General features: G+C 56.4%; 1 protein-coding gene across 1 annotated transcript in view; it reads left to right on the forward strand.

Annotated features, from left to right (window-relative positions):
* The window catches only part of GRM4 (glutamate metabotropic receptor 4), a 102,581-nt gene that overhangs the window by 57,267 nt on the left and 21,562 nt on the right, over positions 1–23,752 (forward strand). The window contains exons 3-5 of the mRNA XM_052648845.1: positions 7,896–8,031; positions 10,932–11,086; positions 13,223–13,363. Coding sequence (XP_052504805.1) covers positions 7,896–8,031; positions 10,932–11,086; positions 13,223–13,363 — 432 coding nt within the window. The remainder of the gene's footprint in view (positions 1–7,895; positions 8,032–10,931; positions 11,087–13,222; positions 13,364–23,752) is intronic.

The following is a 23,752-nucleotide window of genomic DNA, read 5'->3' on the forward strand; positions in this document are numbered from 1 at the left end:
CACACACCGCAACTACTGAGCCTGTGCACCGCAATAAAGACCCAGCACAGCTGAAAAACGAGCAGACCCCCAAAAGAACAGTCACACAGCCAGGAAGCAGTGGAGTGGACATTTCCCTTTGGTCTCACAATGGCGGCGAAGAGGAAGCTGAGAGCAGGTGTGAGAGCCACACTTTGTACAAACCTTTGGTGGGGTGCATCAGGGGGACTCTGCAGGTGGGAAAGCGGGGTGACTGTGTCCCCTTCATTGTCCCTTGGCACCTGGGTCTTCCTGGCTCCAGCCAAATCTCTCCTAGTGAGCCCACTGTGTCCCTTTGGGCTGGAGTCACCCTGCCCCTGCCAGCCCTCGCTACTGGCCCAGCTGTCTTTGGTCCTGGGCCTTTGGAGCCCTGCCAGTTTGCACAGCTATCTTATACTTTTCCACTTGTTCTTCTGCACGTGCATTTCTTGAGCACTCATAACAAGGAATGTGCACCTAGGTGGAAAGGTAAATTCCTGGCAGAAGGCAGGACTGAGAGGGAGGTCCCAGTGTGCATGACGCCCATGTGGGCTTGGAACTTGCCAGTGCGTACTACAGGGCAGGCCCTGTGCCTGGATGACCTTTGCAGCCCAGAGCCGGTAGACCCGTAGACATCCGGGCACTCTGTGTGACCAGGTGGTGCTCAGAGGGGAGGTCACAGTGGGCTGCAGGGGTCAGGGAGGTTCCTAGAGGAAGTGGGCAGGTTTGAGCAGGTGGCCATTTCAGATTCCTGCAGCGCCTCCACCCCCATGCCGGTGCCAGCAGCTCCTGCCCTGCTGGCCCTCCCATCCCTGTAGTCGGGTGCTCGGTGGCCCATTCATCTGGCAAGCGTGGGTCATGGCCTGTTGCGAGCAAGCGCAGCGTGTGTGTTGGGCACCATGAGGGCCGGAGCAGAGACAGACCGGGAGGAGATAAGATAAGCAAGGGAGGCAGACTGAGGGGGCGGCCTCTGCAGAGGAAGGCCTGATGTGGTCAGACAGCGGGTTTTGTGGGGACCAGACCTGAGGGGGAGATGTGAGCATTGCATGCCACTTGTACACATGCACACACACGCACTCATGCACACACACACACACACACACACACACACACACACACTGTGTGAGAGGAAGGAGGCTGGAGTGGACCCCGGACGGTGGGGAGAAGGGCTGGGAGTGGGAGCAGAAAGGGGTGTGGCCGTGAGCCAGGCTCACCTCCCACCCCCCGCCCCAGAGAGCCCTTGAGCCCTTGCTGGAGCCAGAGCCGCCCCTCGCTGCCCGCCCCCAGCCCCAGCCCCCCTGGACAGCCACAGGTTAGGGGGCTTCTCCAGGGCCTGGACGTCTCCCCGACCTCAGATGCCCTTTCAGCCACAGCTCCGCTTCCTGGAATCTGCTGCACGCCTCCGTTTCCTTAGACCAGGGCTTCGTTCCTGGTTGAAAGCAAAAGTAACACCGTGTTGGTCACTGATGCCTCTGAATAGCTCCCTCTCCTGAGAGCAGGTGTGGGGAGAGGGCCTGACTTTGGAGAGGGCGGGGGAGAAGAGAGAAGGGGAGGTCGGGGGGAAGAACTCCGTGTGTGTGTCTGTGTGTGTGTGTGACTGTGTGACCCCATATCGTCCAGGGCCTCCCCCAGCCTCCCTCCTGCCTTTCCCCTTACCTCCCTTTCCCCTTACCTCCCTTTCCCCTTACCTCCCTTTCTGCCAGGAAGCTGAGGAGGGCCCCTCCTTGAACAACCCCCGTTTTCTCTGTGTTGTAATTTGCTGCCTTCACACTTTGCCTTGATGTAGATTTTTTCCACTTGATTTCCTAGCGTTGGTCTCTCATTGTTTTTCTCCATTTTTAAATTTGAAAGGCCAGAAAAAGAAAAGGAGAGACAGAGAGAGGAGAGGAGCCCAGTGTTCCTGGGCTCCTGTGCTGTTGGGCTGCAGGGAAGCTTCTCAACTCCCTGGAGGGGGGTTTTGCCCAGCCTAGTCTGGAGCCCAGAGCCCGGGGTGCTGTTTGGGATGAGGGAGCAGCCTGGCTTGTGGAATGGCACCCCCGGGCTCTGGGTGCCAGAGCAGGAGGGCGCGGGTGCTGAGTGCCCCGGGATCTATGGGCATGGTACATGTCTCGGTCACCTCACTGCCCACTGCCTATGGGCTGGCTGTTTAGCTGCTTCCTGGCAGGGGCGGGCCTCCTGGTGAGTGAGATAAGGAAGGAAGAGGGGGCGGTGAGAGGATTCCCAAGCCTGGAGGATGTGACGGACTGTGCTGCAGAGGCACGGGGGAGCCCAAGTCCTCAGCTGCCCCGTACCTGGGTGAGCCTGGGCAGAAGCAGGCCACTCTGCGGGGAGGCCCCTTCTTTCTGCCTTCTCTGGGCCACCAGGGTGGTCCACAAGTTGGCAGGCCCTGAAGGCAGGGGGTCTGGGGGCTGCTTGGAGCAGGTGGGAAGGACTTATTCAGGTAGGTGGAGTAGAGAGAGTCCCATCCCGTGGCGGGCAGGGAGGTGCCCAGAAAAGAAGGGAGCTGAGCCCGGTGAGTCAGACAGAGATCAGACTGTGTAACCCACGTCCACTGGGGCATTAGGAGTGCAGTGGGAGGCAGACACTAACACAGATATATCAGCTGGACCCAAAGAATACCACAAATAGAAAGGGCAGAGACCACAAAATACAACAGGAAACCCGCATCAAGTTTCACTAGTGGAACTTGCACGTCACGTTCAAGTCAGGGCAGGCGTGTGGAGCCTGGCGGAGGTGCAGGTTCTAGCGCCAGGGGAAGGCTGGCCAGGAGAGAGCCTGTCCTCAGGGGGAGGCGGGATTTCAGAACCAGGAGGCCGGCCGTGGGAGGGCGGTCCCATGCGCCTGCCCCCCAGCGTCTCGTGGAGGCCTCCAGCCCAGGAGTGGCCAGGTGGCCCGTGTCGTGGATGAACAGAGAGGCTCGGGGCGGCACGTGTCGGGATTAGGATGCCTTCTTTGTCACTGTGTCTGCACGTTTGGTGTGGCCTGGGTCCCGAGGTGCACATTTACCAAGCATTTACATGTTGCCATATTTGCCTCTGATTATTTCCAAGAAATAAAACAGGGATGATGCCTGGGAGCCCTCCTATGGAGCCCTCAGTCTTATCCCATCCCTGCCTCCCTTGAGGTGCCCACACCCTGCAGTGGCTGGGGTCCTTTCTTATCTTAGTCACTCAGCAAGCGTTTATGGAGAACTAGTGTGTGCCAGGCACTGGGGAGATCGTAGTGCATACAACGGAAAATCTCCTGCCTTCTTGGAGCTTTTGCTCATATCTATGTGTGTGTCCGTATATAAGACATTGTACTATATGTGGCCTTTAATTTCCACATGAAAGGGACAGAGAGTGGTGCACCTTGCTTTATCAGTTAACTTTGCATTTTCAGGGTTTTGTCATGAGGGCTGTTTTATGTATCTTCAGTTCAGTTCAGTTCAGTCGCTCAGTTGTGTCTGACTCTTATAATATTCCATTCTTCCTTTGAAAAGTATTCAGGTAGTTTCCATGTTTCCATTTCAGCACATGTTGCAAACAGTGCTGCCGTGACCATCTTTGGGCATATCTCCTTGCGCCCGTGTGTGAGTTTCTCTGGGAAGAATGTGGAAGGGGACATGCTGGCTGGTAGGGTTCTAGACTCCCTGGCTCAGGCTGCCTTCAGTCTCCTTGCTCCCTGAGTGCTTGGCCCGGGAGCTCTCCAACGTCCTGACTGCTCCCTTGCGCTCAGAAGCTCCTGGCACGAGCTTGTGGCTTCCTGCCCCTGGCACTGCGCAGAGGCATTTGCTGGGCGGATGGATGGTGGAGCTTGCAGCTGGCACAGGGCAACCGGTGCCTGCCATGGGGCTGGGGCTGTGTGTGGGGTGAGGGGCTTGTCAAGGGTGACCCAGAAGGGCCTAAGTGGGCCATGGGGAGCACCAGCCTCCTCCATACCTCTCTTTTTATGATCCTGTTCCTGGAGCCTGGGAGAGGTGAAGTGTTGCAGCCTCTGTGCAGAGACAGGACTTAGGCGCGTTCCTTGCTGCTTGGGTTTAATTTTATTGCATTTGCTTTCAGTATGGACTCATGGGTTCTTATTTTATCCAAGGAGAGAGACCATGGGACAAAGGAGTGGGGGTGCAAAAAATTGTCCCCACCGTGGTAGAAGGGTTTGAAGAGGACTTCCCAGGGGTGTGCTAGCCATGGTCCCCACAGTGATGGGGCTTCAGAAGCAAGGGCTGGACACAGGAGGACTGATGTGGTTGGTGTAGGACTTGGGGTCTTCCCAGAAGTGGGGACGGGCTGCAGGGGATGGGGTTAACTGAGACCCAGCAACTGGAGCCTTTCCTTCCTCTGCCCAAGGGAGGCTTTTGACACAGACCTGGATTACAGACCCACCAGCTGGCTGTGTGACCTCCACTAGGCTACTTAGCACCTCTGAGCCTCAGTTTCTGCATCTGTAAGATGGGGCCATTAGCACCTGCCTCAGACACTCAATGAGTGCCAGGCATGCAGTGGGTGCTCAGTAAATGTGGGTCCCTCTTGGGTCACCGCAGTCCTCTCTGGCTGTGGCAGGGGACAGGAGTGCTGTGGAGCCAGATACTGTGCCACTTACTCCTGGAAGCTTGTGTCACCCTGGAAGAGACTTGGTCCTGTGCTGTGGTCCCCTGAGCAGCCAAACTGACAATCAGGCCGTGCCACCAAGGGGCCCAGAGGGTACTTGGTTCCTCCTTGTGGGGCCAGTGACACCACTGGGTACTTACCCCAGGGCAGGCCCTGCACCCAGACATGTGCATGGGCCCTAGGTACCCCCTGGCCTGGGTGTGGCCGGTCATGGCACACTGGACTGGGTGAAAGAGTGATCTCTGGAGGCAGCTGGCCACACCGAAACCCTGGTCTGTGCCTGACTGTGTGACCAGGGAGCCACTCAGCCGTTCTGTGCCTCAGCGTCCTCAGCTCTAAACTGGAACTGTGTCGGCCTTCCCTCGCAGCCCAGTGGCCAGGACTCTGCGTTTCCAGTACAGGGGGTGCAGATTTGCTCCCTAGTGGGGAAAATAGGATCTCATAGACCACATGGTGTGGCCAAAAATAAATAAATAAGCTGGAGTTTTGCTGATGATATTGACTTCAGATGGGTGAATCTATGCAAAATGTGCAGCGTAATATTCAAAGGCACTAGACACTATCAACATTCACTGTTACTGAGCTCTGTTTGAAACCTCCCAGACTCCCCTCAAGTCCCCCCACTCTTGCGGTTGTAAGAACATTGCTTCCTGCTTAGACCCTCTCTCATCTTGAGTACCTTGTGACTTGCTGACTGGGCTGTGGTCACCTGAATCTTCTTTCGAAGAAGAAGCTAAACGAAGCCTGCAACATGTACCGCGGGGTGGAACCTCTTAGGGGAGCATCACCCAGAAATACGACTGAACCTGAGAGTTTCTGCCTCTTTGAGAACAATTAACTCCCATTCTCTGCCTCCCTCCCCTCTGCCCTCTGGACCCCCTCCCTCCTGGAGCCAGGTGGCTCGTCCTATCCCCCTGTCCAGCCTCCTCCTCTTGTCCATCTGTCTCCCCAGATGGGGGAAGAAGTGTAGCGATTGGCCCACTTTCTAACTGGAAAGGAACCATATGGAGGGTTTAGCTGGAAGCTGAGTGTCTGCCCAGCCGCTGTTAGGGCAGGGCCAGCGCTGGGGGCAGGAGACTGGCTCCCGTCGGTTCTCTTTGTGAGCTGGGACTGGGGGGTCCCGGTCCTGCCCCCAGACCCCCTCCCTCCCTCCCCCAAGAGCCCCTCTAGCCGTGCTCCTCTTCTGTGCTCGGTGCCTCTGTGGGCATCCTAGGAGGACCTGAGGTTCTTGTTCTACCTGGAAGGGGCAGAAAGTAAAGGAGGTGGGCGCTGGCCAGGGTGGGGCACAGAGGCTGTGGCTGCCTCACCTGCTGCACAGAACTGGGGGCCTATTTCCTGGCGACGCGAGAGTGAGCCTGCATCATGTGACTCCGGGCCTTGCGGGTGCCTGGCACAGAGCAGCCCCCTTCTCGATCGAGCGCCTTGTTTCCTCAGCACGCCCCCTCCCCGCCCCCAGCTGCTCAGGCCTCCTGCCACTAAAACTCAGCCACTCAGCTCAGGGCCACCACCCTTGGGCAGCCTTCCCTGGTTGCCACTTACCCCCCTGAGTAGAGGGCCCTCCCTGGGTGGAGCTGGGTGCTGGCCCCTCTTCCTCTGGGTAAAACAGGTGGCTGGTGTCTCCCTACCCTGGGGACCCTTGCAGCCCATCCTCCTCACAGAGGTGCGTGGAGTCTGCTCAGAAGGCTCAGGTGACCCCGGCCTGGACTGAGGATGTACGGAGGCTCGGGGGTGCCCAAGTGTGGCAGCCAGGTGCCCGGCCAAGGTGGGTAGTTGCGCTGTGACCCAATAGGATCCTGTGTGAGATGGAGCTGGGCTGAGGCCCTTGAGTGGGACCCGGAGGAAGGCAATGGTCTCAGATAAAGGATCCACCTTCATCAAGAATTCTCCTTCAACCTTTTCCATCAACAGGGCCCTGACGCTGCCACCAGAGGCGCTGGACGTCTTATTCCCTGGGGACCCCGCTCTGTATCCCAGTGGAGCAAGGGACTGTGTGGCTTTGGGCACATCACTTCTCTTTTCCAAGCCTCAGTTTCCTCATCTGTCAAACACGGTTGATACCAGAAACGGGTCCACAAGTGCTTTTGAAGCAGGAGATGAGGGGAGGCCGAGGTAACACGAATGGTGCCGGCCCCCCGCCAGCACTGGAGAGACACAGCTGAGGCCGGGGACTGCCCGGGTGAGGTGGAGAGTGCTCGCAGGGTTTCTGTGAGCCACGCGGCCTGGCTGTGAATCCCGGGGTGTGTTGACTGCTTCCTGGTGGTGCCTGCAGGCTGGGGGACTTCTTGTGGGGGAATGAGCTTGCGAGGTAGGCAGGCCTTGGGTCCCCTTCCCCAGGATCCAGCCAGGTAGGCGGTGGCCAGAGAGAAAGGAATGACAGGAAGCCCCCAAAGACCTTCTGATCCCAGTCAGAGCTCCTCCAGCCCCTCCACCAAAGCAGTCCCTTAAGAATGGCCTTCCTGGGCTCTTCTAAGCTCCCTGCTGGGAATTTGGTTCTAAATAAGATGGAGGGAGGCTGGGTGTCATCGCACCCTGTTGGGTCAGGGAGGAAGCTGGAGAGCCTGCATACTGAGTGGCCTGTGAGTGCCCAGAGGGGAACTTAGGAACGCCCGCATATGGGCAGTAGCTGGGTTTACAGCATCACTGCCTGGGATGTGCAGGCACAAGGCAGCAACCCTGCACGCTGCCCTTACGAAGGAGCCTGATGGTGAACGTGGGGCCCGGCGTCAAGAGCCCTGGTAGGTGTGTGTGGATGTGGGTACCAGAGGCACTAATGGCCCAAGGGGGGCAATTTGTTCTCATTCTCAGATTTGCGCCTCCAAAAAGTCTTATGAAGTCGTTACATCAAAAAAGAACCAATGTTTACTAAGCACTTACTGTGTGGCAGATGTTGCTATAAATGCATGAACTCCCGTAGCTTTATAACAACCTTATGAAATAGGCGGTATTATTATCTTTACAGATGATGCATTTGAGACAACAGAGAAGTTCAGTAACTAACCTGAGATCACACAGCAGTAAGCAGCAGAACTGAGATTTGAACCCAGGCAGTCTAGCTTTAAGCCCGACACTATACTGCTTCTTGCTAGCAACCTATTTTATAAAGGGAGGCATGGAGAGCTTAAATGGCATGCCCATGGTCACTCAGCTTGGTGGAGCCAAAATTTGCACTGTGGCTGTTCTGACTGCACAGCCCATGCCGGATCGGGACCTGGGAGACAGTCAGGCCAGGGGACCACGAGGAGCCCCCAGGAGTGTGGGTTGCAGGGGAAGACCCTGTCTGCCCCAGGCCGACCGCTGCCCTTCCTGCAGGGGGCGTGTGCATCGCCCAGTCCGTCAAGATACCTCGGGAGCCCAAGCCTGGGGAGTTCGACAAGATCATCCGGCGGCTCCTGGAGACATCGAACGCCAGGGCGGTCATCATCTTCGCCAACGAGGATGACATCAGGTGAGGACAGGCAGCAGTGGGGCAGGGCTGGGGAGCCAGGGACCCCTGCCGGAGACCTTCCTGGGCAAGCCTGATGCACCCTGGGGTCCAGAGAGGTGGGGTGAGCCAACGGGGCAGTGGAGGGAGACCCCTCTGGCTGGGGCGCAGGCTATGGCTCACGGACACCCCTTCCTTCCCCCCTGCCCATTTCCTGCATCCATTCTACCAACTCAGGATGGTTAGCGGGTCCTTTTACAGAGGGGCTAAGGCCATGGGCTTGGGGTGAGAGCCCCTGGGTGGGAATCCTGCTCTCCCTCCAACTAGCTATGTGACCTCAGGCAAGTTTCTCAACCTCTCTGGGCTTCTTTTCTGCTTAAAAAAAATGGAGCTAATGAAGCCTGCTTGATAGTGTTGCTGGAGCACTGGAGGCAGGAATGCGCACAAAGGAAGGAGCAGAGGCTGGCAGGAGGTAGGGGTGGCTGTCTCTCAGCCCCTCCGTCCTCCCTTTGGCGAGCTCAGGGGAGTGGGGAGAGGCCTGGGCTGTGGTTCTAGTCCTGATCTGGGCACACACTCATGGGGGCAGTATCCTCCCCTCCCTGGACCTCAGTGTCCGCATTTGCAGAGCCGGGGCAGGTGGACTCCAGGTGCCAGAACCACGCGGTACAGACACCCTGGAGCAGTCCACCTCCCTGCATGCCTGCCCCCGGGTCGTGAGTCACAGGTCAGAGTCTCAGGTGCCCTTAAAAGATGACCCCTGAGCACCCTTCCTAATGCACTTCCCTTCTTCCTGCTCTTTCTCTCCCTTCCACCTCTTTAAGACTGGATGTCAGGCCAAGAAGGGCCTGCCTCCTTGATTCCCTAGACTGAGGGGGAGACACAGCTCCTGCTGAGAATCTGGTCAGGGAGTCACACCCCATGTTTGCAGAGGAGATCTGGTCTCCCCAGACCACTCCCTCAGAGAGGTGGCCCACCTGCCCACCTGCCCAGCTCAGCTGGCCTGGTCTACCCTGCCTCCATGCGGCCCCCTCCCCATTGCTAACCAGCATCCACTCTGGGTCCACTCTTCTTTCCAACACTCTTTCCCACTTGGAAAGACCTCATCCTGGACTCCTGAGTTGCAGCAAAACAGATTCTCTCCCAGGAGATATTGCTGGGTGCCAGTGGGGATGGAGGGAAATGTTCTGGAAGGTCATTAAGGCCTCCAAAGCCACAAGCACCAGCTCTAATGGGTGTTTCTCAGGCAGCAAAGGCCCAGGGTGTGGGAGTCCTCAGGGTCCACCTGGCACCCCTGAGCTGCTCCCGGTCCCCACAAAGCTTTCAGGGACCCTAAACTCTGGCCCTGGGTGTCCCTGTTGCCGCAGGTCAGCTGGTACCTGGAGCAGGAGGAGATCCTTCAGAGCTCTTCGCCTCCCTTCAGTCAGTCCCCACCCCCGCTCCCACTCCCATGTCAAAGCCCAGCACTACTCGGGGCCCCCACCCCATCCAGGGACACACCCAACTTGCGGCCTCCTGAGCGACTCTGACGGACCCACACGTGGGGATGGGAGACGAGGGTGCCGGGCCAAGGGTCCCAGATAAGGGTCACCTGGGGGGGAAGGGGAAGGGCCTTGGACTGACCCCCTGGGCAGCTGGGCAGGGTATGTGGGAAGAGGGGCGCCTTGCTGGAAATCCACATGAGTTTTCAGAAGCAAACAGAGGTAAAAATAAACCCGGGTGACTTTGCAGAGATGGAGCCTTGGGAGCTCTGGTCATCTCTGGCTGGCCGGATGCAGGCGGTATTAATAGGGCTGGGTGTGGGTTCTGAGAGCAGCCTTGCCTACAATTAGGGGGCTCTGTGGGGGCTGCAGGAGCCTTGGGGGCCTAGGAGAGTCAGGAGACGGTGAAGAGGGCAGGTGTGGGCCCTGGGGTGAGGAAACACGTTTCTGCCTGGTAGCCCGAGGCTTCTTGCCCCAGCTGGCTGCCTCCTGCACAGGTCCGGCAGTCGCCCCAAGCCCCACCGTCTGTCCTGGCCTTGTCTGTGGGATGGGCTGGCCAGTTTCTAGTATCCTGGCCTCTCACTTGCTGTGTGATCTTGGGCAAGCTGCTTGCCTCCTCTCTGCTCCCGTCTGTCCCCATGGGATGAGATACATGGGGGGGACTTCTGCCCAGTCCTTCCTGTTTTTCTCCTTTTAGAAGATGTCTCCGAGGGGCCACTTAGTTCAAGCATCCATTAGCACTGACTGAGCGCCGTGTGGGCTGGACCCTGCGCGGGGCTTCAGGGCCCCTGACTTGACTAGAACCACTGTCACCGTGGCCTGGGGGGCAGTGGGGGCCCCTGGCCGCCCGCACCCTTTCCTCCATCTGTGAGGGCAGTGGGGAGCATCTTTGAAGCACCTGGACTTTTGGTACAGAAGGCGGTGGGGTGCAGAGGGGGACAGGTGTCGGGGTGTGTGTAAGACAGTGGGTATGAATGTGACAAAGGGCCGGGGGTGTGGGCCTGGGAGCCTCAGAGGACAGAGCTTGGGCAGATGTGTTTCTGGGGACCCGAGTCAGACACGGGGCAGGTCTAACCAGAGGGAAACAGGCATGGTCTTGGCGGGGACAGAGGTAGCCCCAGGGGTAGGAATGGGTCTGGGAGACCACACTGGGCCAGAAGGCAGCTGTGGGCCCAGGGCACAGGCAGGTATAGGGGTGCAGTGTGGGTGAAGGGCAGCCGTGGGCCTGTAGGCAGGGGTGGGTCAGGGCAGCAGGGAACCGGGGGCCTGGGAGTCCAGGCGTGGGAGCTGGGGTGGCTGTGGGCCCGGGCTCCTGTGGGTCAGGACGGGGGATCCAGGCACAGGCTGCGAGGGGACAGGAATGAGCCCCGGGGAAGGGCAGCTGTGGCCAGGGCGGGGAGTCCGTGGGCAGACACGGCTGGGCTGGGCTGATGCGTGTCCCCACAGGCGTGTGCTGGAGGCGGCACGGAAGGCCAACCAGACTGGCCACTTCTTCTGGATGGGCTCAGACAGCTGGGGCTCCAAGATCGCCCCTGTGCTGCACCTGGAGGAGGTGGCCGAGGGTGCCGTCACCATCCTCCCCAAGAGGATGTCCGTGCGAGGTAGGCCCGGCAGCCGCAACGGCGTGCCCACCACCCACCCCCGCTCCGTGCGCCCCGCTGTCAGTGTCACCCTGACGGGTCCTTCTTATCGTTCCCCCCACACTGTCCCTCTCCAGCTCCTCGTCTTCCTGCACCCTGTCTCTCTTCTTCCTTGGCTCCCAGCTTCTTTGTGCTCAGATTCTGGGCTGGGAGGCCTTCCTGGCCACATTCGTCCTAGCGGGGTTAGAAGCCGTGCTCAGGGTCCTTCTTTCTCCTGTTTCAGATATTCATGGGTGTTGGGGGTGGCGGCAAGTACAGGAGGCTCATTTATCAAGACTTCTCCTTCACCCCCATATACTCTCATCCCTTCTCCCATCTGGGACAGAAGAAGTGAGACCCCTGCGCCACTGGGAGTATGTCCTCTGCTAGAAGGGCCCTGGGAGTTGCCAGCAGGCTCCCAGGATGGGGCAGGGGCCTCCCTGCAGAGTCCTGCTGGGCCCTGGGTGGGCTGGGGGTGGGGGTAGGCCTGACAGCCCTTACTCCTGGGACAGAACTCAGTCGCCCTGGGCAGGAATAGATTGCTCTGGCTGGAGCCTCGCTGTGAGTGAGGCACGAAGTTCCTATTAAAGGCCCAGTTTGGCAGGGACCTCACTGTCCTCCCCATGGTGGCAGCAGGCTCCCAGGGGCTCTTCCCGTGCTCTCGCTGAGGTCAACAGACATCAGGATTGATGGAGCTGGGAAGTCTGCAGACATCTACCTCCACCAAACTTTCCAAGAGACCGAGGTCTGAGTAGGGGAGGGACATGGCTATGTCCTCTATTCACCCCGAGGCAGAAGGAACACACAGGTGCCAGAAGTTTCCACATCGCCCCTCTCAGCTTCAAGCCATAATAAACACAAAAAAACAAAAACTATGGTTCTTAGTACCCACAAATGCCAGGCCCCATACAGACATTTCATTTAGTCATTCCAGCAACCCCACATTTAGTAAGTGAATACATTAAGGCTCAGAGAGGTTAAGTGACATTTGGTGGCAGTAAGTCACACATACTTGGTATTAAGTGGCAGAACTAGAATCTGAACCCAGGACTTGCCATACAAAGCCCTTTTCTCTCTGGGGCACCAGGGAAACCAGGAAAACAGTGGTTCTCAGCAGGGGGTGATTTTGATCCCCAGGGACATTTGGCACTGATTGGAGACGTTTTTAGTTGTCATGATCAGGGAGTGGTGCTTCTAGTGGGTGGAGGCCAGGGATGCCGCTCAACAGCCTGCAATGCCCAGGACAGCCTCCCCCCACCACCGGCCCCCCACCACCAGCAGAGTGAACTGGCCCAGTGTCAACAGTGTAAAGGTTGAGGAAGTCAGCGTTCGACCAGTCCAGCACCTCGCTGACAGCTCCAACAGACAGCCACTGAGCCTCCACTGGGCCTTGCCACAGCAGGAACTCGTTGCTGGGTGAACTTTTAGGCTTTCGGGTCTGTTCCCAGCAGCTTGGTCAGCTGTGAATATGACACGGAATGATCATGGGGCAGAAGGCAGGGGGAGGAGAGAAGGCCTTATTGACCCACCAGCCTGCCACCCTGGGTCCGGGTTTTCTGGGCTTAGAGCAGAGTTGGTAAGTCCTCTGGAGCATTCGGAGAAGGAGGCTGCCTCAGTGAGCCATGGGGAAGTTCTGGACTGGAAGGAGAACGATTCAGGCCTCTGTCTTGCTGTGTGACCTGGGCCAGTCCCTACACTCTCTGGTTCCCTCTCCTCTTCAGAACCAGAGTCACGTACTCCCAGGACTGGGCGCCGCCCCTCGCCCCCACCAGCCTCTCTGCTCCCATCTCAGGACCTCCATCCAGGTGGTTCCTTCTCCAGGAAGCCCCATATCAGCATTTCGGTAGTTAAGAACCAGCGCAAACACCCTCATCCTGTACTTCTTCCATAAAGGCAGCCGTTGTTCGATGACACAGGCTCCCCCTGGAACTTAACCCAGCTCTTTTCACCAGGAAGGAAATGAAACGTCTCACGTTTCCCCCTGGCTGCTGGATCAGAGGACGCGCTCTTCCTCCCCTCCTCACCCGCCCGCGCCTCGTCTAAGCGGTGGGAAGAGCGAAGGGCTGGGGGCGGGTGGAAAGAGGGGTGCCGGGTCCTGACATTCTGGTTCCCCGCCAGGCTTCGACCGCTACTTCTCCAGCCGCACGCTGGACAACAACCGGCGCAACATATGGTTTGCCGAGTTCTGGGAGGACAACTTCCACTGCAAGCTCAGCCGCCATGCGCTCAAGAAGGGTAGCCACGTCAAGAAGTGCACCAGTGAGCACGCGCGGGGGCGGGGCAAGGGGCGGGGCTGGGAGGCGCAGGGCTAGGAGGCGGGGCCCGGGGCGGGGCCGGGAGGTGCGGGGTTAGGAGGGCGGGATCAGAGGCGGGGCAAGGGGCGGGGCAAGGAGGGGGCGGGGTCGGGAGGAGCCGGGAGGGGCGGGGCCAGGACTGATTCCAGGTCCAGTGGGTGGGCTCTCTCAGGCCACCAGCCGTCGGTGAAGCTGCTTATAAGGGAAGGGGCTCCTGGATCTGGGCAGAACCGCCCTCTGGCTGACCACCTTGGGCTTCATCCGGACGTCCCTATGGCAAGCCCACAGAACTGACTGACCCCAGCTACCCCGTGCACCCTGCCACTCACTGGTCTGAGCGTCTCTAACTCCTTGAGGGTCCCGCAGTCACTCTACAGACATCAGTTTGACTCCCAGGGCTTGGCCCTTTTCTAAGCATCGTGGATGTAGCAGGGAATGAAAGCCAAAAAGCTCTTGGCGTTTTTATTCTAATGGGGAGACAGACAATAAACGAGATTAAAAAAGTAGACTATAGACTATATCAGAAGGAAAATGTGCAGTAGAAACAAAATAGATAAGAGTCTGGCTTCCCTGCAAGGCACTGTTTCAGCAGAGCCCTGAACGGGCAGGGAATGAGCCGCGGGAGGATGGGACGGCAGGCCTCTCACAGATTGGAAACAGAGGCTCAGAGAAGGTAAGCAAAGGGACCTGAGTTCCCACAGACGGAAGGCAGTAGAGCAAGATGTGGACCCAGAACTGAGCTCTCAATCCTCAGCCCCCTACTGTGGCTGCCTTGGCGTGTCCACATTAGATATGGTTGGATGTGGGTCCTTGTGAGTTCTTGGTCTGCGTCACTCTGCAGCAGGACCTGGTGTCAGGGACCTTGGGAGGGCTCTGGGTACCTCTCAACCTGAGCCAGCTGTGCCCTCTCGGGGCGTTGACTTTCTCATCTGAAGGCCAGCCCAGAGGGTGTCTGGGGATGCAGGTGAGAAGGCTGATGGGAGGCACTTTGTAAGATGGTGGCTCTCAAGCCTGGCTGTGCATCGGCATCACCTGGAGCTTTTAAAACTCTCCCAGGTCAGAAAGGCCATCACCAAAGGTCTACAGACAGTAAATGCTGGAGAGGGTATGGAGAAAAGCGAACCCTCTTGCACTGTTGGTGGGAATATAAATTGATACAGCCACTATGGAGAACAGTATGGAGATTCCTTAAAAAACAAACAAAAAAAGGAATAAAACTACTATATGACCCAGCAATCCCCCTACTGGGCATATACCCTGAGAAAACCACAATTCAAAAAGACGCAGATAACCCAGTGTTCACTGTGGCGCTATTTACAATAGTCAGAACATAGAAGCAACCTAGATGTCCATCAACAGATGAATGGATAAAGAAGTTATGGTACATACACACAGTGGACTATTACTCAGCCATAAAAAAGAACAAATCTGAGTCAGTTCTAGTGAGGTGGATGAATCTAGAGCATGTTATACAGAGTAAAGTAAGTCAGAAAAACAAATATCGTGCATTAACACATATATATGGGATATAAAAGAATGGTGCTGATGAACCTATTTGTAGGGCAGAATAGAGATGCAGACAAGGAGAAAGGACTTGTGGGCACAGCAGGGGAAGGAGAGGGTGGGGCAAATTGAGAGAGAAGCCTGGAAACATGCACATTATCGTCTGTGAAACAGACAGCTAGTGGTGAGTTGTGTATGACACAGGGCGCTCAGCCCAGTGCTCTGGGACAACCTAGAGGGGTGGGTGCAGGGCTGGGGGGAGGTTCAAGAGGCAGGGGGTATATGTATACTTACGGCAGAGAAGGCGATGGCACCCCACTCCAGTACTCTTGCCTGGAAAATCCCACGGGCGGAGGAGCCTGGTAGGCTGCAGTCCATGAGGTCGCTGCTAGTCAGACACGACTGAGCGACTTCACTTTCACTTTTCACTTTCCTGCACTGGAGAAGGAAATGGCAACCCACTCCAGTGTTCTTGCCTGGAGAATCCCAGGGATGGGGGAGCCTGGTGGGCTGCTGTCTAAGGGGTCGCACAGAGTCGGACATGACTGAAGCGACTTAGCAGCAGCAGCAGCAGCATGGCTGATTCACGTTGTATGGCAGAAACCAACACCGACATTGTAAAGCAATTATCTGCCAATTAAAAAAAACAACAGGCCTCTAATAGGGCCTCACCCCCAGACCCACAAAGCAGAACTTTGGGAGTGGATTGTTTTTCAAGCTCTCCCAGTGTGTATTTAGGGCTGGGAATATAGGGAAGAGCAGCTTTATTCACATCCAGTCACTTGGGGTTCTTTTCAAATGCTGATGCTTGGTTCCTAGCCCCAGACATTCTAATGGAATTGGTCCTGTGTGCCACCAGGGCATTAGGATTTTTTAAAAGGTGCCCCAGGTGGTTTCCTGTGCAGCCAAGTATGGGAACCACTGGCTTGGAAGGAGAGGTGGCTATAGGAAGGGGAATGTGGTGCACCCCAGGTGAGGGGAACGCTTGAGCAAAGCAGGAGAGCCTGGAGTGAACTCGGGGTGGCCAGGAAGGACCGAAGGACAGTGTGTTCCAGCTGACCCGGACCCTTCCTGCTGCCTCGGAAGCCCCAGCAGGGGCTGGTGAGGGTCCTTGTGTGGCCCCAGGCCAGGCACAGTGAACTCACCCATGTCTGGGTGACATGAGGGGTGGGGGAGCTCTGGGGGAATGTTTGTGGAAGCTGAGAGCATCCTGGATGAGGCAAGGCAGCCCTGTCTTCCCGTGGCCCCGCCCAGGTTGGAGCTGAGCTGGTCCCTTGGAAGAACATCTTAGGCCAGGAGAGCTGGGGCGACACCCACGGTCTGTGGGCTTGGGACTCGGCACCTGTCAGTGTGCCAGGCACTGGGTCTGACTCTGCTTCCTTCTGGCTCTGTGACCTGGGACAAGTAACCTGTCTGAGTCCCGGAGAGGGCAGGGAAGCCACCACCCCTCTCAACAGGTTGTTGGGAGGATAGGTGATGTGTTTGAAGGGTATGAAGAAGCTGGCTGAAAAATAATGCATATGGTAAGTGCTCATAAAATGGTGATTGCTGGCGACTTCCCTGGTGGTCCAGTGGTTAGGACTCTGCATTACCAATGCAGGGGGCGAGGATTTGGTCCCTGGTGTGGGAACTAAGACCCTCTATGCCTCAGGTGGAGCCAAAAAAATAAATAAAATAGCCTACTTCAAAACTCTCTTAAAAAAAATTGGTGGTAGTTGTTGATAGAGAGGAAAGGGGAAAGGTGGGATTTAGATGCAATTGGGTAATTTAACAGTTCAAGTCTGTTGTAAGGATTCTGTTAGCTGTAGGATCCCCAATGACGGAGGACAGCATCATAATTGTTGCACCCATTTTACAGAAGAGGACACTGAGGTGACTGGTGAACATTGCAGAGCTAGAGAATGGGCAGGACTGGGTTGGTATCCAGGCGGTTTGGCTCTCCCGCCTGCCTCTCCTGCCGCCTTCCCTTCCATGGCCTGAGCCGCTCTTCTTGCTGGCCCTCAGCCAGCCCTGTGTTCTCCACCTGCCTCACTCTCTCCCAAGCCTAGCTTCCCACTCAGCTCTGCCAGGATGCTGGCTGTCCACGCTGGTAGCGTTGGGTGGGTCCCCTCTGGTCCCCTCAATGCTAGCAGTTTGGATAGTTGGCCTCTGCCTGTCTCAGTCCCACGGGCCCTGCTGCCCTGCCCACGATCTCACTGGGAGCTCCTGTGCTCCGCCAAGCCCACGCCTTCCCGGCCCAGGACGAGAACAGGCCTGGTGACCTTCCGAGAGGGCGGGAAGGACTGTCTCATGCTGGGGTCTTACACTTGGGAAGACCTGATTCATCCTTCAGAATCTGAAGGTGTTAAATTGAATTCCCCTCCAGACTAGGATCTGACGGCCAGTTGTTCTTTGGGAGGGGATCCCAGGAAACTTTGGTTGCGGAGGTAAGGCAGCCATCAAGGGTGTGATACCAAGCAGGTCACCCCCGCCAACAGCTGGAGCTTTACTCCCCTGGGGTCTCTGGGGACAGAATGAAGCGTGCCTGCCAGTCATCCCACTGGAGGTGTGAGGGAGCCAGGGTGTGTGTACACCAACTCTTGTCAATCGTTTTTTTTAAAGTTGATCAATTTTAAATTGTTTTTTGGCTGCACCATGTGACTTGTGGGCTCTTAGTTCCCCAACCAGGGATTGAACCTGGGCCCTGGCAGTGAAAGTGCCAAGTCCTAACCACTGGACCGGCCAGGGCATTCCCTCCTGCAATCATTTTAAAAAATTGATTATTTAATATTTTTTTGGCTCCACTGTGTGGCTTGTGGGATCTTAATACTCCAACCAGGGATTGAACCTGGGCCCCAGCAAAGACAGTGCTGAGTCCTAACCTGGCAGGGGAGCGCCTCCTGTCAGTCATCGCTGGCTCTCCCTGGAGGATGTTAATTCTTCAATGCCTCGTCCAAATGGCAAAGAGGGCTTTTGTGGCCAGCGAGCCTCAGAAGAGCAGCAGATACTGGCAGTTGGAGATTGGGCTGTGTGTGTGTTAGACGCTTAGTTGTGTCCGACTCTTTGCGACCCCGTGGACTGTACCCTGCCAGCCTCCTCTAGTCCGTGGGGATTCTCCAGGCAAGAATACTGGAGAGGGTTGCTATTTTCTTCTCCAGGAGATTGGGCTGGTGTGTCTCAAAATGGCAAGGGGCCGTGGGCACCCATTCTTTCTCAAATGCACAGCTGTGAGAGTCCCCCTTAGGGGGGGTGTGAATCCTGGTGCTGCCGCTTACCTAGCCGTGTGACCTTGGGCAGGTCATCTCTTAAAGCCTCAGTTTCCTCATCTGTAAAATGGGAATCGTACTACCCACTCCCATCCCTTGATCCCCATCCGGAGCACAGCTGCCTTGCTCACAGTTTCCTGGGGAAGGCAGGGGAAGAGGTCTGCAGGAAGCACAGGAAGGTGGCCTGTGGCCTGCCCCCTACCTGAGCGAGACAGGGGTCACTGAGCGGGTGTCTCTGCAGCTGTCAAGGCCTGTGGGAGGGCAGCGCCTGCCTCCCTCCTCTTCTCCTGGCCCCTCCCTGGGAGCCTGAAGAACAGGGTTTGGGGATTAAAGCTGTAAACAAGGCAGATGTGGCATCTGTCTTCTTGACAGCTCTGCCAGCCAGGTGATGGCTGAGCGGAGGAAGGTCTGGTTTATGAGGAGATAGGAGAATTTACTGCCTGCTGCTCCTAGGGGCTGGGAGCTGTGAGAGGGAGGGGGGCCGTGTGGCCACTGGGGATGTGTGGGGAGATGCCAATCACCCAGCCTGTGTTAGCAGCAGTAACAATAGTAACAGCTGATATTTATATAGCGTGTATTACATGTCAATTTCCGCTCTGATATTTTGCATTTACTCTTCACAGCAACCCATTTTACAGATGAGGAAAGTGAAAGTGTAGCCGCTCAGTCGTGTCTGCCTCTATGACCCTGACCCCATGGACTATAGCCCACCAGGGTTCTCTTCTATGGAATTCTCTAGGCAAGAATACTGGAGTAGATTGCCATTCCCTTCTCCAGGGGATCTTTCCAACCCAGCTGTCGAACCTGGGCCTCCCACATCGCAGACAGATTCTTCACCATTTGAGCCACAGTGGAAGCAAAGGAAAACTGAGGTGCAGAGAGGCTAAAGATTTTCCCAAGATCATTCAGGAGTAAATAGCAGAGCTGGGATTTGAACCCTGGCCATCTGGCTCCAGGGATGTCCTGCCTCAGGCCAGCTGATGTCCCATCCCCAGGGCCCTCCTGGCCATTCCAGCCTGGCTTTGACAGTTTGTTTTCACCTCTACACTCCTAAGGGAACTGGGGAGAAGAAGGAAGACCCACATTTGGGATTACCTACTATGCGCCAGGCTGTGCCACGCATTAGGGGAGCTCACATTTGCTCAAGCCATCAGCCATGTGGTGGCCAGAGGGGTCCTGAGCCCTTCCCCTCTGTGCTGTTGCTCACTTGTTCAACTGGCATTTTCTCAGGCTGGCTGTGTCCCCAGCCCTGAGCTGGGCTCTGGGAGGGGAACAGACCTGCCCCGTGGAGCTCCCCCTGCAGGTGGGAGACTGTATGGCCTTGTGGATAACGTACACGATGGTTTGGTCCCAGTAGGCAGAGCCAAGGGCCTTCGGAGGGCTTAATCCTGAGACAGGAGAAGACAGATCCAGGAGGCCTCCTCCTGGAGAGAGACTGAGAGTGCTGGGAGATCAGGGATGTGGCATTTTTAAATCAGGAGGTCCGAAGTCCTCACTGAGAGAGTGACCGGGAAAGAACCTGCCAGGCAGAAAGTGCAGCGTGTGCACAGGCCTTGAGCCAGGCTCAGGCCTGGCAGATTGAGGGAGCAGTGAGGAGGCCCACGTGGCTAACGCAGAGGGTAACAGGTAGCAGCCGAGGTCCGACGGTGGGGGGGTGTGGGGCCTGGTTGGCCATTAGTAAGGTTTTAGTCATTATTAACACAGAATGAGACAAAGCCACGGCAGGGTTTGGAAAAGGATTAGCGTGATAAGACTTATGTAATAATGGGCTCATTCTGGCTGCCTTCCGGAGCAGAGCCAGAGATGAGTTCAGGGCTGTAGGCTGGGGTGGGAGGTGGAGGGAACCTGGAGCAGGTGGTGGCATGGGGATGGTGAGGAGTCTGATTCTTTATCAGTTTTGCAGTGTGGCTGCAGAGTTTGCTAAAGGATTTGCGGTGAGAGAAAGATGACAGAAAATCAAGGAGGACTCTGAGGTTCTTGGCTGTACTTTGAGTTGCGGGGGGGTCGTGGAGAGTCAGGCTGAGTCATGGGGAGATTCCTTGGAGAGGTGGGTGCAAAACCCAGGCTGAAGTTGGTCAGGAGGAAAACGGAGAAATTGATGACGAGTAAGTGAGTAAGGACCACTCTTCTGGGAAGTTTTGTTGTAAACAGAGAGAGAGAGAGATGCTAGCTGGGGAAAAAGTGGGGTCAGGAGAGGGTTTTGTTTGTTTAAATGGGAGAAATTAGAGCATATTTGTATGTTTCCAGCAAAGATCCAGCAGAGGAAAATCTAGAAGCTGCTGGCGGGAGAGGGAGCATGGCTGGGTGATGGGGGAGAAGGGACATGCACGCAAGGGGCTGGCTGTGACTGTGGCCCCCTAGCTCTGGGGTGGGCTGGGGATGGATGTTGGGGTCTCAGAACCAGTAAGGGGCAGAGAAGGGCCTTCCCTGGGAGCTGGCCTGTCCAGGTGCCAAGTGTGGACTCTGCTACACACGTCACTCTATTCTAAGGGTCCCTGGAGCTACCCTCATTTCAGACAAGCCAACTAAAGCCCAGAGATACTATGCAACTCAGCCCATAAGAGGCTGTATTGGGGTGGGGAGGGGGACAGTGTTTCAAGCTGCTCCCATCTGGCTGGACATCCATGTCCTGTTTCTTGAACTTGGGTCTGTGGACATCTGGGGATACATTCTTTGTCTTGTTTGTTTGCTTTTAAAAAGTCATTTCTTTGGTGGTGCAGGGTCTTAGATGTGGTAGGTGAGGTCCTTTAGTTGCAGCACATGGGATCCAGTTCCCTGACCCGGAATCGAACCTGGGTCCCCTTCACTGGGAGCTTGAAGTCTTAACCACTGGACCACCAGGGAAGACCCTGGGGATACATTCTTTGTTCTGTTTGCTTTTTAAAAATCATCTATTTGGCGACGCCAGGTCTTAGCTGTGGCACGTGGGGTCCTTTAATTGCAGCATGTGGGTCTAGTTCCCTGACCTGGGATCAAACCTCCCTCCACTGGGAGCTTGGAGTTTTAGCCACTGGACCACCAGGGAAGACCCTGGGGATACATTCTTGAGGTCAGACTCTCAGGGACCCAGGAGTTCCTTGACGATTCCTGAACTTTGCATTTTCATTCAGTGGCCATCCAGAAGTGGTCTTCACTGGTTGTGAAGACAGCTTCTCTGCTCCTGTGATTATTTGCAGTTGGAAGCCAGTGTCACCGCCAGGATTTCAGCTTCTGATGTGTTTTCACCCTGGGATCTTCCTGGGACAGAGCCATCTTCCCTCAGAAGGGAACTGGGGCTGGCTCAAGGTTGGGGAGCCCTGGGCTGTACCACCCATGAGAGCCCAAAGGGGAGCACCTGGGAGGGAGTCAGGAGCTCCCCCCTGCCTTCACCTCCCTGCCCCGAAGGTGCTGATCATTAAGGGCCTGTGAGGCACTAGGGCTAGCTCAGGGTTCCCTGGGATGAGGGCTGACACAGAGCTGAGGCCAAGTTTGGGAGAACAGACCTGGGGTAGAGGGAACCATGCTGAGTTGTTTAGAGGTCCCCTAACCAGAAAGTCCTTTTGACAGCAAGGAGATCAAACCAGTCAATCTTAAGGGAGATCAGCCTTGAATATTCATTGGAAGGACTGATGCTAGAACTGAAATTCCAGTATTTTGGTCATCTGATCCCAATAGACAGCTCATTGGTAAAACCCCTGATGCTGGGAAAGATTGAGGACAGAAGGAGAGGAGGTTGTTGGGATGAGATGGCTGGACAGCATCACTGATGCACTGAACATGAACTTGGGCCTGGGAGATGGTGAGGGACAGGGAGGCCTTGCGTGCTGCAGTCCATGGGGTTGCAAAGAGCTGGACACGATTGGGCAACTGAACCACAGCAACAACCAGGAAAGCAGGTGGCTTGATGGAGGTTGAAAATTCAAGGGGAGGGGCTGGCAGACACGGTGGGGTGGGTGGGGCTGAAGAACAAGGGTGCTACCGCAGATGAGGATGGTGAGCCTGCTATGTGACTTGGGGGTGCCGAGCAGGCCCAGGTGATAGAGCAGGACATGGGGGTAGGGCTTGGGGACCCTAAGAAAAACCTGCGTGTTCCTGGGAGGTAGAGTCAGGAAAGAGGTTGAGTGGCCAGAAAGGACGGGTGTCAGCTTCCTCCCCTACCCCTGTATCAGTGGACAAGCTGACCTGGGCCCTCTCCGTGGGGTGGGCACCCTAGGCTCGTCTCGTGAGGGGGGCGGGGAGAATCAGCATATGCCAGGCTGCATGCAGAGGGGCAGCCGGGCTGGGTGGAGGCCTCGGGCAGTGGGGAGTTATCCCTTGGGGGAGTGTTAGTTAGGAGAGGAAAAGGGAAGCTTAGAGAACAATACATACATGATATGAGGTTGTGTGTCTTATTGATAGATCTGTGCCTCCTTGAATCCTATCAGTGGCCCCACAAAGTAAGCATGATTACCCTGGATTCTCATCTAGGGGTGTAAGTGTTGCTTAACCCGGTCATAGGGCTGGTCCAGGGCAGAGCCATGCACCAGCTCTCCTTGGGGGATCCTGGGACCCTCCTATCCTGCTCCCTGGAAGTTTGCCTGATGGATAAAAACCGGTGTGGATGTTGGCCTGTCTGTACGTAGATGCCAGTGTACAGATCTGTAGATACGTGCGGTATGTCCACATACCTATGTCAGTTACCCATGTGGACTTGAATCTGGGGGTGTGGACCCTGACGTGTCCCCCTGGCGGCCCCCTAGCACCACTTTGCCAGTGGGATGAGCGCCCCGGGAGCAGCCCTTGGCCTTGCCAGTGGGATGAGCGCCCCAGGAGCAGCCCTTGGCCTTGCCAGTGGGATGAGTGCCCCAGGAGCAGCCCTTGGCCTTGCCAGTGGGATGAGCACCCCAGGAGCAGCCCTTGGCCTTGCCAGTGGGATGAACGCCCCAGGAGCAGCCCTTGGCCTTCAGCTGGCAGGGGTGGGGCTGTGTGTTCCCTCAGATCGGCCGCCCTGAGGCCTAGGCCCCGCCGTTCTCTGGAGCCTCCGTGGGCAAGCCTCACACCTGGCATTGGTGCCCTCCCTTCATGCCCTCGTCTCACTTCCTTACCCCTGACTTGTGCTTTCAGCATCACCTCCAGATAAAATGCTTGTGCTCACATCCTTGTCAGGACCTGTTTGTGGGGCTTCTCCGCCGGCAGTGAAGCTGAATAACCACATACCTGCGGAGGTGCTATGCTAATCATGTAGCTGTGTCTATAGAGCCTGTGTTTATGTGGCCGGTTCTGTTTTCCGTACGTTTGGATGTGGATGTGTGTATAGAGATGTGTATAAATGCAGGCACGTTTGTGTTGTGACTCTACATGTGCAGATGTGAAAATGTGTGAGTGTATATGTGGTTGATTTGCCACACCTTTCTGTGAGGAAGTGTGTGTGTGTGTGTGTGTGTGTGTGTGTGTGTGTACACGTGAGCCTAGACCTCAGGAGGAATGTGGCTGGGTGGGGTGAGTTTTGAGGAGGTGAGGGGGGAGACCGGGAGGAGCTATGGTTATTTCAACCTTGAAAACTCATTTCAATTACAATTTACAACCTGCAGACAAAGGCTGCAGTCTCCGTAGTAACCGCAGCTGCTGGGGTTTTGACGCGGGGAAAA

The sequence above is a fragment of the Budorcas taxicolor genome, chromosome 11 (genome assembly GCF_023091745.1).
Source record: "Budorcas taxicolor isolate Tak-1 chromosome 11, Takin1.1, whole genome shotgun sequence".
Lineage (NCBI taxonomy): Eukaryota > Metazoa > Chordata > Mammalia > Artiodactyla > Bovidae > Budorcas > Budorcas taxicolor.